This window comes from Ambystoma mexicanum, chromosome 8 (assembly GCF_040938575.1).
Source record: "Ambystoma mexicanum isolate Mex_15411 chromosome 8, UKY_AmexF1_1, whole genome shotgun sequence".
Classification (NCBI taxonomy): Eukaryota; Metazoa; Chordata; class Amphibia; order Caudata; family Ambystomatidae; genus Ambystoma; species Ambystoma mexicanum.
This window is the reverse complement of record NC_090929.1, coordinates 347,832,752-347,847,096: the sequence shown is the minus strand read 5'-3', so window position 1 is coordinate 347,847,096 and position 14,345 is coordinate 347,832,752. Positions and strand designations below refer to the sequence as shown.

The 14,345-nt window shown below is 47.1% G+C and overlaps 1 protein-coding gene across 3 annotated transcripts in view; it reads left to right on the top strand.

Moving 5' to 3' along the window:
* PNPLA7 (patatin like phospholipase domain containing 7) overlaps positions 1-14,345 on the top strand; it is a 2,986,886-nt gene that overhangs the window by 757,945 nt on the left and 2,214,596 nt on the right. For all 3 annotated transcript variants that reach the window (XM_069609797.1, XM_069609798.1, XM_069609799.1), the window contains one exon: positions 7,016-7,144. In XM_069609797.1, coding sequence (XP_069465898.1) covers positions 7,016-7,144 — 129 coding nt within the window. The remainder of the gene's footprint in view (positions 1-7,015; positions 7,145-14,345) is intronic.

Genomic DNA, 14,345 nt, shown 5'->3' with positions numbered 1-14,345 from the left:
GCCTTAGCAACTCAAGTCGCACTCTGTTCTGATTGGCCCAGTGGTGAGCCGCCCGGCTCACCACTTAGCATGTATGAGTGACAGCTAGGCTGTTGAATGGGGGTTTTTCTGCATAAAAGCAGGGCTTTTGGGACTAGAACTTCAGAAGTCGCCACAGGACCTAAGAAATCCGAAGAGGGGAGAAGCTGAGCCATCTGCAAAGACGACCCCACCGGTGGAGCCCTGCTGCAACGACCTCACCACTTTCCCGATGACAAGAGAAGATCTTCTGCTGAAAGAGTCTTCTTCCTCTGAGCTGGTGGGATCAACCAGTTCGCCATTTCGCCTTCCAGGACGTCTCTTGGTCGAATTGCCCGTGCCAAGCACCCCGGCGGCCGGGTAGCCAAGCTTCACCACTGTGACCGCGAATACCAGGAACGCACCTTTTAACCGACGAACTCCGCGGCTGGTTTCTTCCCTGGACAGTGCAACGACTCCAAGTTTCCGTCTCGACGAGATCCTCTCTTCTCCTGGTCAAAACCACAAACTGCACCCGCTGCCAGGAACAACTGCCACCGCTGGAGCTTCCTCAACTTTAAAGGTACTGTGTTCCACCTGGCCCCCCTTTCTACTGTTTGCTAAAGGTGACCCTTAAATCCTTTGCTTTCCAACTGGGTTGGCCCCCAGACCTTCTAACTTTACATTCTGAATCAACCCCAGCTCTTTTGAACATTTCTACAAAGACTTGAATGCATTTCTCAACTGTGTGATCTTTGGCACATTTCACCTTCCTCCTTTTAAAGTGGGCCTGGCCTATGAACTTTGGCTCTACAGTAGACTCTGTCTTCTTTAACTTGTTTTGGTCTTTTAAAATTGTTGTTTTATTTTTAGGACCTGCCTTTTTCTCTCCCTTTTACTTAATTATTGGAGTGCCATCTAAGTTACGCGCTCACCTCAGTTTTGACAAAAAGTGGTGTTTTGACTTAGACTTGTCTAATAATTCTTAAGGGAGGTGTGTATACTTTTCTGATTGTGTTTTGAACTTGCTTTGATTACTAGTGCTAGTGTATTTTCTAAAGTGTGTGTTTAATAAATAATTATATACTTTTGATACAAAGCTCTGGTCAGTGTTTGTTTGCTCTACTATGTTTTTAGCCCTATTGCGTATCCTCTGTATACTGCCCTACTCTTCTTGAGAGAAGTCTGACTGCTCAGCCACAGCTACCAGGTAAATCTGGGTGGTACAGACTGCTACCAATTGGGTTTACTGCTTACTCCTGTAGTCTTAATCTTCTTGCAGTGGTCCCCAAGGGAACTGCACAGGATTCTGCCTAACACCGGTCCACCATGTGGAAACCGTGAGAGCAAGAGGGGAGACTTCCTAAATGTCACGGGAACCAGAGAGCAGCATCCACGGTCCGAACACGGAGAAGCGCTTGGCAGGCAAGGGGTAACCGTGGAAGACTGGGAAGTCATTCAGCAAAATCATCGAGGCCGCAATTGGAAATGGGACACAGGAGCGCTGCTTCCAATTTACTGCGAGGGAGCCGATGTCACGGAAAGCCGGTGAGTCCTCAGGAGGGATGCTGGGACACAAGGGCGCTTCAGCAACATTACAGAACAGGGATAAAAGCAAGTGGAGTGAATGAAAGGGAATATGAGACCTGATATTTCCAAAGGAAGAACAATAGAGGGAACGCAGCAAAGTCAAGTTTGCAAGTGTGTAAAGTAAATCTCATGAGAAAGCCCTGGCAGGAAAGTATGTTTCAGGCAAAGTCAAGTTTGCAAGTGTATAAAATGCAACACAGGAGAAAGCCCTGGCAGGAGAGTACACCAGGTAAAGCCAAGCTTGTGAGTGAAGTTACGTTAAAGTGGAGAAACACCTGCCAGGGGAGTATACCAGGTCCTACAAAGTTGGGACTTGCATCCAAGCTGTTTTGCATACAAGTGGCTTTTTTATTTACCACAGAAGTTTAAGAAAGACTCATATCCTAAAGAGTTTAAAGTATATGGAAGAGAAAACCAGGGGAAGGGTGCCATCCTCTAGAACTGTAAACTTTATCCATTGGAAACTTTTGTGTTGGAGTTAAATCTTTCTTTTGGGACTGAACGTTTGTGCACTTTCAAGCCCAATGACATTACCCTTAACACCATAGAGTTACTTCTAGAATGTGAGGTCTAGTATAGGATTTTGGACACAAGACGTTTTTGCTTTGGACATCTAGACACAGGACAGGCCCTTAGTTTTGGTTGAGGTGGGGAAACACCTTTTAGAGCAGGGACAAGGAGGTATTTTTCAACCCCCCTTTTATTTGAAATGTAAAGTTTATAGCCAAAACTATGAGCTCTGTGTCCGCGTTGCATTCCTGGCTCCTCACAGGTGGCTGAGTTCAAGCTCTTCTGTCCAGACTCCCTTCCATCATATCCTCCATATTGATCAATAGATATATCAAACATTATGAAACAACTATTATTAATAAGCTACCAACTTGAGTTCACGGATACCTAATGTGCTCCAGTCGAATTTACAAGAGGCACAACATTGTGCTGATTTAACACATAAAGCAAGTTGGTTCACAGTGGTCATGTGCACAAATCTAAACAAGAATTCTTCAACAATCCCCAGACAACTTCTTTCGCTCGACTTATCGACAGCTTTTGATTTAGTCGACCATAATATCATCACTAAACACTTGGCCGCAGTAGCCTCCTTCTCTCCTAAAGCTGCTGCTTGGATCCAGTCCTTCCTAGCAGACAGGACTATGAGGGTTTTCGCACCTACAGCTTCAGCGGAACTTGACCCAATCACATGCAGAGTCCCTCAGGTTTCCTGTGTCTCACCTACCCTATACAATATCTTTACCAAGCTATTGTTTGACCACTTAGACAACTTGGGTGTTTCCTATACTAGTTATGCGGATGACATGCAAATCCTCATCACTCTTACGGCTCCTATGACAAAGACTCCAAAGTCCTGAACAAAATCTACCTCAGAATTCAGGCATGGATGGCCAATCATGGCCTATGCCTCAATGACGATAAGCCTGGTCTACTACTCATTGGCTCAAGACCTTGACTTAACAAATTAGATTCCCAATATAATTCTTTCAACATTGATGGGAAAAACATCAAAGTCTCCAATGATGTTAAACTCTAGGAGTATACCTGGATTCCACCCTCTCCCTCTCCAGACAATTCAATGCAACAGCTTCAGCAACAGTTTACACCTCCAAGGTCATTCATGCGTACATGCCCTTCTTGTCCACTAACAGTTGTATCACATTGGCCAGAGCACTCATACTATCAAAACTGGACTACTGAAACACTTTATACTTAGGCACTAGCAAACGAAACCTGAATAAGCTACAAGTGTTACAAAACAATGCTCTTACAACTGCTCTAAACATCCCATGATCTAACCATATCTCGTAAGCAAGACGTAACACCCACTGGCTCCCAGTATAAGACAGGATCACATTCAGAACATTAGTGATCACTCACAAATGGCTTTCCAATTCTGCCCCTAAATATCTGGTCGACAAATTCACCAGAAACCAGTCCATCAGACCTACTAGATCCAACTACTCACACTGCCTTAATATTCCCAAATACAAACTACAAAAGGCAGGTGGGTCCAGATTCCCAGTTCTAGCCGCTAAGATTTGGAACTCTTTCCCTACAGCGCTAAGAGATGAACCGTCATTTTGGTCCTTCAGAAATAAGGTAAAAGCCTGGCTCTTTGCCCAGCAAAACTAAGGCCAGCAAACTACATCTGCACACTGTACTTGCATAAGTGTGGATTAATGCCTAGATTTGTAACACTAGGCGCTCGTCACTCTCGCTCTCTAACTGTAACTGTATTGATTTCCGTATTTATTTCTTCTGCCAGGCACGCTATCTTGATCTGAAGTCAACTTCTTCCCTCTTTCTACCGTATTGTCCCACTTATATGTATGTAACATTTAAATAAATAAACTAAATTAAGCTTGTTCATATCCAATGTATATAATGAATTCATTTGGAGTTCTCTATGGGGGATTGGATATCTCCTTTTATGTCTCATAAAACTGAGTACACATCTGTAATGTAGATCTCGATTTTTCTCGAATGAGCCATTTTCCCTTCAGTATTTCGGTGTTCCTTTTCCAGTAATAGTCTACTCTCGATCCGTTAGATGTCTGTGTAAAATGGCCTCAAACCTCACAGACTGCTACGTATCTCCTCTAGGTTCCGATTCTTATTTATTCCCTTGTAGTCCGATACTGAGGGACATGTATCACTGCCTTATCTTGTTAATTCAAAAACAACCTTTATTCCTCAGGATCTGGTAATGCTGTTTTTTGGTCTTCTCTGACTAGCGTTCTTGCAGGATCTAATAAACCATAGCACATGTCCCAGTTACGAAGTTCTGGGTGTGTCGATAGAATATGTTTCCTGATTTCCATCGTTTATCTGAAAAAGATCTTCTGATATGTACATTGTGTAATCCGTTCAAGATGTGTATATGTGTGATGAATTATAAGAACTCCCCATTCTACCCCAGAGGGTAGATGAGGAGGGATCCCGCCGGGTCACTGCCCCCTCCACCCCCTCAGAGATGCTGTAATGCATATCACATGTCACACTATGGGATATTGGCATGCAGAATTACATCTTTGCAAAAAACTGCAAAATACACTCAGAGCACAGGGTCCGGTGCAACGATAAGGTCTGTCTGAAAAATGTAAACTTTGCAAACCCGCAGTGTTTGCAAGTCACAGAAAAACTGCCTACAATGTTAACCTGAAAGAAAGTAAGAGAGAGAAGGATCATGCACACCATGCCCCAGCACTAATTGCGCAGCTAGAGTCTCGGCACAGCAGAGGAGCCACAGACCTCCACTAAACCACTTAATTTTCAGAAAGAGATTCAAAGATGGGCCACTCATGTTAATTAGGTATTTCCCAAATACGTAAGATATACTGATAATAGCATAATGAGGTAGATTAAGGACTCCCATGGGAATAACCAATCAGACTTGAGAATTCAAAGTAAGTGGTGGAATAAAGAACTAGATAAGATGCCACTCCCCAGTATTAGGGAATGTAAACGGAATCGGTAAAACTAAGTGGAGCAGAGAATCCTCAAAGAGGCAATTGTACCTGCTCATGTTCCTTTCCTGAAAGGAGAGATTCCTAAATCCAGGAAATAGATGATGAATTGGAAAACTCCAGATGGGAAGCAGGACAGGCCTGGGTTTCCTGGAAAGAGGAGCCAACCAATGTGCTTGAAAAGGTTCTTCCACTCCTTGAGGGAATTGAAAGACAAAAGCTTGAGGTCATTCACCAATAACCCATACATTAACAAAAGGGGAACTGAACCTGTGGGGAACGGGAACACTTGAATCACTGATTTATCTGGGTAAGTCAGAATCAAGTCTGTGTAAGAGCGGGATGCGGGATAAGTCTCAGTGTCACGGCTCATATCTAATTGATGAGATCAATGCTGATTGTTGAAGATCATATTTGGGTGAAGACCCTTGTTGGTCGCAGCCACTCCCAAGCTGGACTCCTTATGCATTTCCACCAAATTATTGTCAGCAAACAATTCTGTGATTTTCCTCTTCTTTTTGTACACTCCACAGATCAGGGGCTGTCCATGTTTTCTAGTTACAAACCACATTGAAGGGGAAAATAGGGTTTTGCTGACAGTCAAGGCAAGAGCTCTGAAATTAGGTAGTCATTTCATCAGCTGCTAGCCATGCCCCAAAGACATACACTTTAGTTATACATCCACTGTATTGTTCTATTATTTTAATATATTCCGCCCTACTGCAAATTGGTTAGCATTAAGCCATGAGGTCCAGCATGAAGGCTGCCTTCTCCTCCCAGGGGTGCATTACCAGGAAGGAATACTCCCACCTGCTGGACCCATCCTCTCCTGCCAGGGCTCCGCCACAATCCTCTTTGCTTCAGGTCATTTCATCTCATCCACAATCCTGGGGTGGTTAAATACTGCAGTGATTCAGTACTGAATGTGGCTCCACATGCCTGACCACTTAAGTAAATTTGTGGTGCCTTAGTAACCTCTTTGCCCAGGTCAAGGAACTTCTATTCAGTAAATTGCATCTTCTGTCTCTCATCTGAGCTCCTAATTCCACTTGCCATAACTTCTGCAGGCCTCTTCGTGTGCTTTGTTTCAAATGGATGGTGCTTTCTGGATTTAAAATGACAGTGGGCATGTTTCCGCTATTGTGCGCATATTGTAACGGTATTTACTTTATAAATTAATTTAACTGCATGCAGTGTTACAGGTTGTCTGCTTTTGTGCTTTTCTTTTTACACTTTGCCAGCAGTAAAATTGTAATCTGGTAGTGCACCTCAGATTACTGCTGAGTGTCATGGTAGTTACTTACCACTTGCACTAATTTCTTCTGGAACCCAGCAAAACCTAGGATGATCACCTAAGTAAGGTTACTAGGTGTCGCAACGGGTTGACAAATTGTCAGATTAAGTTGTCCAGGCTAATTATTGTTTCTTTTAATTGAAGCTATGTAAACTGAACATCCATCTCAGTATAGCATGATTCAAAGGCTCCGCTCTGTATGCACCATGTTATTACTAGGTTTTTGTTGTATTTCTCTGTAAGCTTAGTGCTTAAAATTCTCAGAAGCAAACAGGATAAATGTTTGAACTATAAAGCCAAAGTCATCTGATATTATTTGATGAGAAGCTGTGTAAGCACAGTTTCTCCCTTTTCACCCCCAAGAAACCTAATTTGTACTTTATACAGCAAAACCTTTTAGTGGCCCTACAGTGAGAATCTAGATTTGGAATGGATATTCTTGGAAATCAGGAAAATAACGTTTCACAACTACTGCATATCCTGTCAAACTTGTATTTATTATGCTTTTGGAAAGATGATGTTTTAATTTGAAGAATCCTGGTGTACCCCTTTTTGTTGGACATGTTTGAGTAATAGATTCTTGTAAAATAAGTTTGCTTGTGATGTTCTCCGAAATCATTTTTCACATTTTCTTTATTGTTTAATTTTTTAGGGTCACACTGCACCCTATAAAACAGTGTCTGCCCGAGCAGCCACTTCTTCAACCATCCTCCGGCTTCCAGCAATTGCGTTTCAAGATGTCTTTGTAAAGTATCCAGAAACTCTCGTCCGAGTGGTGCAGGTACATCGAGTTTTCATGTTTTCTGACCCAGTGTAATTGATCTATGCATTGTTGTATCTAAAACATACCAAGGACAAACCTGGTTAGATACGGCCTGGCAAAAGAAAAGCTTTGTAGATTATGCAAACAAGAAGATGAAACGACTCGACACCTAATCATGTTTTGCCATGATCTCACAACCGAAAGGGGATGCCTATTACAACCAACATTGTCTCCAGCATGCGATCTAGATTCTGACCTATGGTGGTCAGCCCTATATGACAATCCAAATAGGAAAACTACTAAAGCCTTAGGGATTTTTCTTGAATCAATGCTAAAGAGACTTGAAATGGTGCAAAAACACAATGGACAAAATTTGGTTAACACACAGCCAAACCTGGATCAAATCTAATGTAGATCTAAGAAAGAAAGAAATAAATAGGTTTGGCTTGTGTATGTGGATGAGGGAAAAATTTGTTTATAAGCAAAAGTTTGTATTTTTTTACGCTGAAAGCTTTAAATAAATAAAAAAAAACATACCAAATGATCATCATTACACGATAAGAATAAAGAGAAAAGTAAAAAGTAATCAGAGTCTAGCTCTTGTATGGTGTGCCGCCTAAGCGAATACTAACAAGTAAGCAGGCACTTTTCCCACAGGTCCTTTGTCATCTTGTAGTCTTCTGGTACTGATGCTTTCAAAATGTGTTTCCTGCAAAGTTCACTTTTATTTCAACTCCACGCTCATTGGGCATAATGCACATTAAGAGAGCACACATGTGAAGGACATTTAGAAAAACATAAAAGGGACTCCTGTACCAACCTCTTCTCCCTGGGACCTCATGTTACACTGCCTGAGATCCAGCGGAAGATGCCTGAAAATCCAAATTAATATTTGTAAACAACTTCGGCACTATCCCCCAAGCCTCAATGATGTCACCACAGCTGGGGGAACGTCAGCGTGATATCCATGGAAGACATTCTTGGTTGCAGGACTGTGTTACATTTCTAATCCCCCCAAATGTGCGGCATCACCATTGGAATTTCATGCTTATGAGAACTCCAGCTTCCATCCATCTATTTTCATCCTTTGTCTTATTTTGGCTCTGGTGGACAACCTTATGTAATTCCAGTGTGGCAAAGTGTTGCAGAACAAACAGGAGTGGAGCTCTATGACGGGAAAGCAATGCCACCACCTGAGAAAACATGGTTTCCTTTCTGTTGCTGGAGGCCATCTGCACTGCACATAAATAGGATGATCGAGGGACAACCACAGAAGGATGTATGTGCAGTTAGAGGTGTAGTTCGGCAGAGATCCTGGGTGCAGCTGATAAATGTTCGATGAAGACTGAGGTAATAGACAGCAAAGCAGTGAGATGCACAGGGGTAAATGTTAGTAGATGTCTAGCTAGTGCCAGTAATGGAGGTTGATAACGAGTGCTAGATGATGAGGGGAGATGCAAGCATAGAAGAATCTTGAGAGAAGGTGACACTAGTGCAGACTTGAAAGGCCCATTACCTAGCAAAGGGCCGACAAAGAGCGAGGTGAGGCCCAAGGCACTGCAGACTCATGTGGAATATAACAGAGCAAAAGCAAAGGCCCTCAAGTTCAAGTGTGTTAACAAGGGTACGAGCTGAAGAGAGGAGCTTGCGAACCAGAGACATGTGAGGGAGACAATCAAGCTAGACTGGTGGCACACAAACTCGAGGGGTGTGAGCAAGTCAACTGAGTGAGAGAGAGACCAACAAACAGGAACACCAAGGAGTGGCAAGCAGGCGAAGCCACAGAGGAGTGCACCAGTCACAGACTGATACCAAGAATAGGAGAACTAGGATTGAAGCTCTGTTCTGGAAGACAAGCGCGGCCAATTCTATAACCTTAGGAAATTAAGAGATCGAACCTTGATACTCTGAATTCCAATGTGGTGACTGAGCTGAATACAAAAGGAGGGTGATTGAAACATGATATTGTGGTAGACCAAGCCCAATCTAAAAGCATTAAAGATAGAGTCCAGTACGAGAAGGAAATTAATGTGGCACTGCGCTCTGGGAGGTGGAGTTTATACCCAAAAGTGCCACAGAGACAGGAGAGGATCCCTTGAACTCTGACAAGGAGAGAGAATAAAGTACTAGAAGGAACGTAGTTGAAAGTATGCATTCTAAGAAAAAGTGTCAAGTTACTAAATTACCTGTGATGAATCCAGCGACATCATCCCTCCTTTTCCAGGGAAACACTCATCCCATATGGCTAGGGAAGGGCAGCCAGTACCTGATCCCAACCCTGGGAGTGTTTGCCATAGGGGAGGACCTTATGGAAGGGAGAGAGACTCATTGGAAGGAACATGGTATCCTCCTTTCCACTCAGGGTATGACATCCCCCTAAGTGCACAAACTGTGATGGCCAATTGTGAGGTTAGACCAGTTCAAACCCCTCATACTGACAGCAGAACTCTTTTTGACAACTTGTGCCAAAACAGGAGATGAGGAGCAGGGGAGCAACGCAGAGCGCTGACGTCCAGGAATCAGATGAGCGCTCTAGTGCTGGAAACATCCAATTGGTGCCTGGACATTTAAAATCCCAGCACTGCGAGAAAGTCCTACTTTTCTTTAATAAACCTTTTGAACATACATTTAAATGTTGCTGGGATTTGGGACACCCCTTCACACTGGGAAACAATACTGCTTCCTGTTACTGCGCTCAGCACGACTAGCCATCCCCTGACTGCATGGATGAAGGATCAGATCCCCAGTTCTTGTGGAGTTTCAAGTAGCAGCCAGTGGCATAATCTCTAGTCACATGTAACCCTCTGTACTGAGTTCCAGCTTGTACACCAATGCAAATGAGTTCAGCAGGACCTGCCACTGTATATTGCCTCATGGTTAGTAAATAAACCAACTCACTAATTGGCTTTTGGATCACCAGTGCCAAACTGTGAGTCCTATTAGTAGTAGCGAGGGAGGGTGCCGCGTACATACAATATCATTTGACTAGCAAACACATTTTGAATCACTCCCAGCCTGATACAATACAAAAATAAAATATCTGTCTGTAATCTGTGACTCAGACGTCACATACTCTGCCACTTAAACATAGAGTTTATCGGTTCTCAGTGCAGCTATCCAAGCTCTCCGATTTCCTGCTGTTTTTAAATGAGATTCTGAACTGATGAGATTCCTTCTAGCACCCCTATACTATTGCAACATTATCCACGTTAACACCAACCACCACATTAAAAAAAAACAAATTGTCAGTCTGCAATGGCTACAAACCCAGGTGGCCAGATTGTGCTTCCAGCTGAAAATGCAATTTCGAGGGGATTGGGTCCTCCGACGTATTCCATATCTATGACATGTAATCACCACAGCTGTGCTGCTTCAGAAACTTTTTTCGACGTCTGCGTCCTGCGTCGATGACGTCAATGCGCCGTCGTCGAGGACCTCCTCCGACGTCCGACGTCATCCGATGTGATAAGTAGGACGCACGACGCCCGTAGCCTCAGTTCCGTTTTTTCCGCGAATGTGTTGCTTCGTGATTCTCGGTTAACGCCTCGACTCTTTGGAGTTCTGTTCTTCTCGGTTCTTCGAACCTGTTCGTTTTTGTGGAAATCCTTTGTGTGAAGATGTCTTCTAGTTCGTCTTCGACCCCGCGTCCGGGCTTCAAGAAGTGCGGGTAGTGTGGGTCCAAGATGTAGGTGACGGACTCGCACGACGCCTGCCTCTGGTGCCTCGGGGAGGCCCACGACACGGATGACTGTATCGACTGCCAATCGCTCACGTCCAAAGCCTTACGCGAACGTAAGAAGAAGTTGTCGGTAGGTCGGGTGTCCAAGCCCCGGAAGTCGAGGTCTGCGGGGCTTTCGACGGATGATTCGAGGGGTGACTCTCCGCGTCATCGTCGGAAGTCTCGTGGGTCTCCTTCTAGGAGTCGGTCTCGCCACTCCTCAGCCTCTTCGAGGCATTCTCGGAAGCGCCGACACCGGTCGTCTTCCAGGTCCTCTTCGGAGGAATCTGCCCGGCACGTCGCTTACCCCACCAGCCGTGCGACGCCGGAGGAATGGGCTTCCTTCGGGAAGAAAATGCTGGCGATTCTTGAGTCGCAGGGTACTAAGCCGTCCGCGCCCCCGAGTGGGGTCGGTCGTGAGACACCGCTCGCAAGAGTAGTCGGCACGAGTCACGTGAGAGGTCCCGTTCGGACAAGGAGACTCGTTCTCGACGTACCCGTTCCAGGTCCCGGTCCTCGACGCGTTTGAGACCGTGTGCACCTGTGAGGTCTTCGAGGAAGACATCGACGTTGAGGGCCTCGACAGGCTTTCTCGAGGCTCCGGCTCCAAGGAAGTCGTCGAAGCCGTCGACGCTCAGGTCGTCGAAGGACACGCTCGGGGCTCCGGCTTCGAGGGCTGTGTCAACGCCGCCAATGCTGGCGGCGCAGCATCTGACGTCGACGCCGATTTCCTCGACATCGACGCCGATCCCTGTTCTCTCGACGCCGGCGCCGGTGCCGGTTCGCTCGACGCCATCAACGCCTTTCGTGTCGGAGGTACCCCGTGGCACGGGGGAACCCCCTAGGAAGGCTCTGGTTAAGAGCAAGCACTCTCGGGTGCCTTCTTTTTTCGTCACCTGGAATATATTTCAGAGGCGGATGAGGATTCTGATGGCCTGGTTCCTAGCCAGGTTCCAGATGAAATTGTCTCGGGCCATAGTCAGTTTTACGATTTGAGGCAGTCACTGCATGATGCCAGTGGACTGGACACCTCTCCGGAGGTGGAGTTTTGTAGGCCTGAGCCTGGCTCTCATGCCGATTCCTCGTACCGGCGCCTTATGGCTAGGGTTTCTGAGTACTTGGGATGGTCTGCTCCCCCAGGGAAGTTTGTGCAGGATGATCTAACGGACATCCTTGATGTTGGTCCCCCAACTGACCCGGTACTGCCGGTACTGCCGTTCCGGCGGTGGGCAGATCCTTGTCGCGAAAATACCGTCCAGCCAGTAGCGACCCCTGCTACTTGAACAGGCACCCCACTCCGGAGAGTTTGGTGGTGCAGGCGGCCACGGCCCCGGCAAAGCAGGCGTCGTACCCTACCATCCCTCCTGATAGGGACAACAAACGTTTTGATGGCTGGCGAAGAAAGTGTTTTCTTCTGGTGGTATGGCGCTTCAGGCGGCCAACTCCATTTGTGCCTTGTCTCGTTTCACACACACTCTGTGGAACTGTGTTGCGTTAGCGGCTGAACATATTCCCGAAGGGGACGAACGGGATGGTTTCCTTGCTATGGTCCAGGATGGTAAGGATGCCATGTGTGAGTCCGTTCAGTCAGGTTTGGACTTAGCTGAATGCATCAGTAGGTCCATGGCGGCGAGCACCGTGATACGCAGGTTTGCGTGGTTGCGAAAGTCGGGGTTTGCTCCTGATGTGCAGTCCCGGCTCCTCAACATGCCCTTTGACGGTGAACACCTTTTTGGCAGCAAGGCTAACGAGAGCCTTGAGAGGTTGCAGACCTCAAATGCTGCAGCAAAGTCGTTGGGCGCTGCAGTTCGCCAACCTCCACCTTTTCGTCCTAGGGGACAGCAGTGGAGGGGTGGTTCCTTTCGCTATTACTCGTCCTTCAGTAAAGCGAGAGGAGCTGGCAGTCAAAGAGGCCAACGCAGGGGTACCAGAGGTGGACGACAGGGTACCCGTGGTGCCAAGGCCGCTCGGGCAGTTGCCTCTTTGCCCTCAGGTAACGCCGCAGCCGCTCCCACTCAGTCATGAGGCCATGTTCCATGGTTCGCCGGTTGGGGGAAGGCTGGCGCAGCATCTTGTAGAGTGGCAAGCCATTACTTCAGATGTGTGGGTTCTGGAGATCATAACCCACCGCTACTGTCTTCCCTTTCGGCACAGGCCTCGCGACAATCCACCAGGGAACCTCTCTTTGCAGAGTCCGGATCCGCTCCTTGCGCAGGAAATTCAAGCCCTGCTGGAGAAAGGCGCCATAGAACTGGTGCCTGTAGCGGAGAGGAACAAGGGATGGTATTCCCCTTATTTTTTGATTTCGAAGAAAGACGGGGGATTGAGACCCATCATGGACTTGCGCGGTTTGAACAAACTCCTCAGGAAGGACAAGTTCAAGATGGTTACTCTCTCTCAAGTCCTCCAGGCCCTTCAGCTTCAGGACTGGTTGGTGTCACTCGACCTCAAGGATGCTTACTTCCATGTGCCGATCCATCCCAAGCACAAGAAGTACCTGAGGTTCGCGGTTGGCGACTTGCACTTTCAGTTGCGGGTCCTGCCGTTCGGATTGACCTCCGCCCCGAGGGTTTTCACCAAGCTCATGGTGGTGGTGGCAGCGCATCTCAGGCAAGGGGGGATTCACGTCTACCCCTACCTGGACGATTGGTTGATCAGGGGAAGCTCTCCTGAGCAAGTCCTGGATCATCTGTCCGTCAACTGCCACTCCCTTCACAGGCTGGGCTTCTCCCTCAATTTAAAGAAGTCCCATTTGACGCCAACACAGCGGCTCCAGTACATCGGAGCAGTGCTCGACACTTCCCTGGGGCAGTGTTTTCCTCCCCAGGTGAGGGCTCTTCACATTCAGCAGATGGTGCACAAGTTTCAGCATGCTCAGACGCTCCCAGCGTTCGAGTTCTTGAGGTTGCTCGGCCTCATGGCATCGTGCATTCTTCTGGTGCCAGAGGCTCGCCTGCGGATGAGATCTTTGCAGTGGGCACTCAAGACGCAATGGTCGCAGTCCTCCGGCAGGATGTCGGACCCGGTTCAGGTGCCGCCCTCGGTCGCCCGGGACCTTCTGTGGTGGGCCGTTGATGGCAACTTGATGAAGGGGGCTCCATTTTGGCTTCCCTGGCCGGAGGTGACGATCGTGACAGATGCATCCCTCACGGGATGGGGAGCTCATGCCAACGGGCTGACAGTCAGCGGTTGTTGGTCTCCGTCGGAGTCCAGACTCCATATCAATCTGTTGGAGCTGAGGGCCGTCAGGCTAGCCCTGAAGGCTTTTCTGCCGACTGTGCGAGGAAAGAGTGTCCTGATCCTGACGGACAACACAGTGGCCATGCACCACCTCAACAAAAAGGGGGGGGGGCAGGGTCACTTCCTCTGTGCAGGGAGGCGATGCAGCTCGAGTTCTGGGCCATCCAGCAGGAAGTTTCGATCTCGGCAGTTCATCTGGCCGGAGACGAAAACGTGACGGCGGACGCTCTGAGCAGGCAGAGCGCGATCTCTCACGAGTGG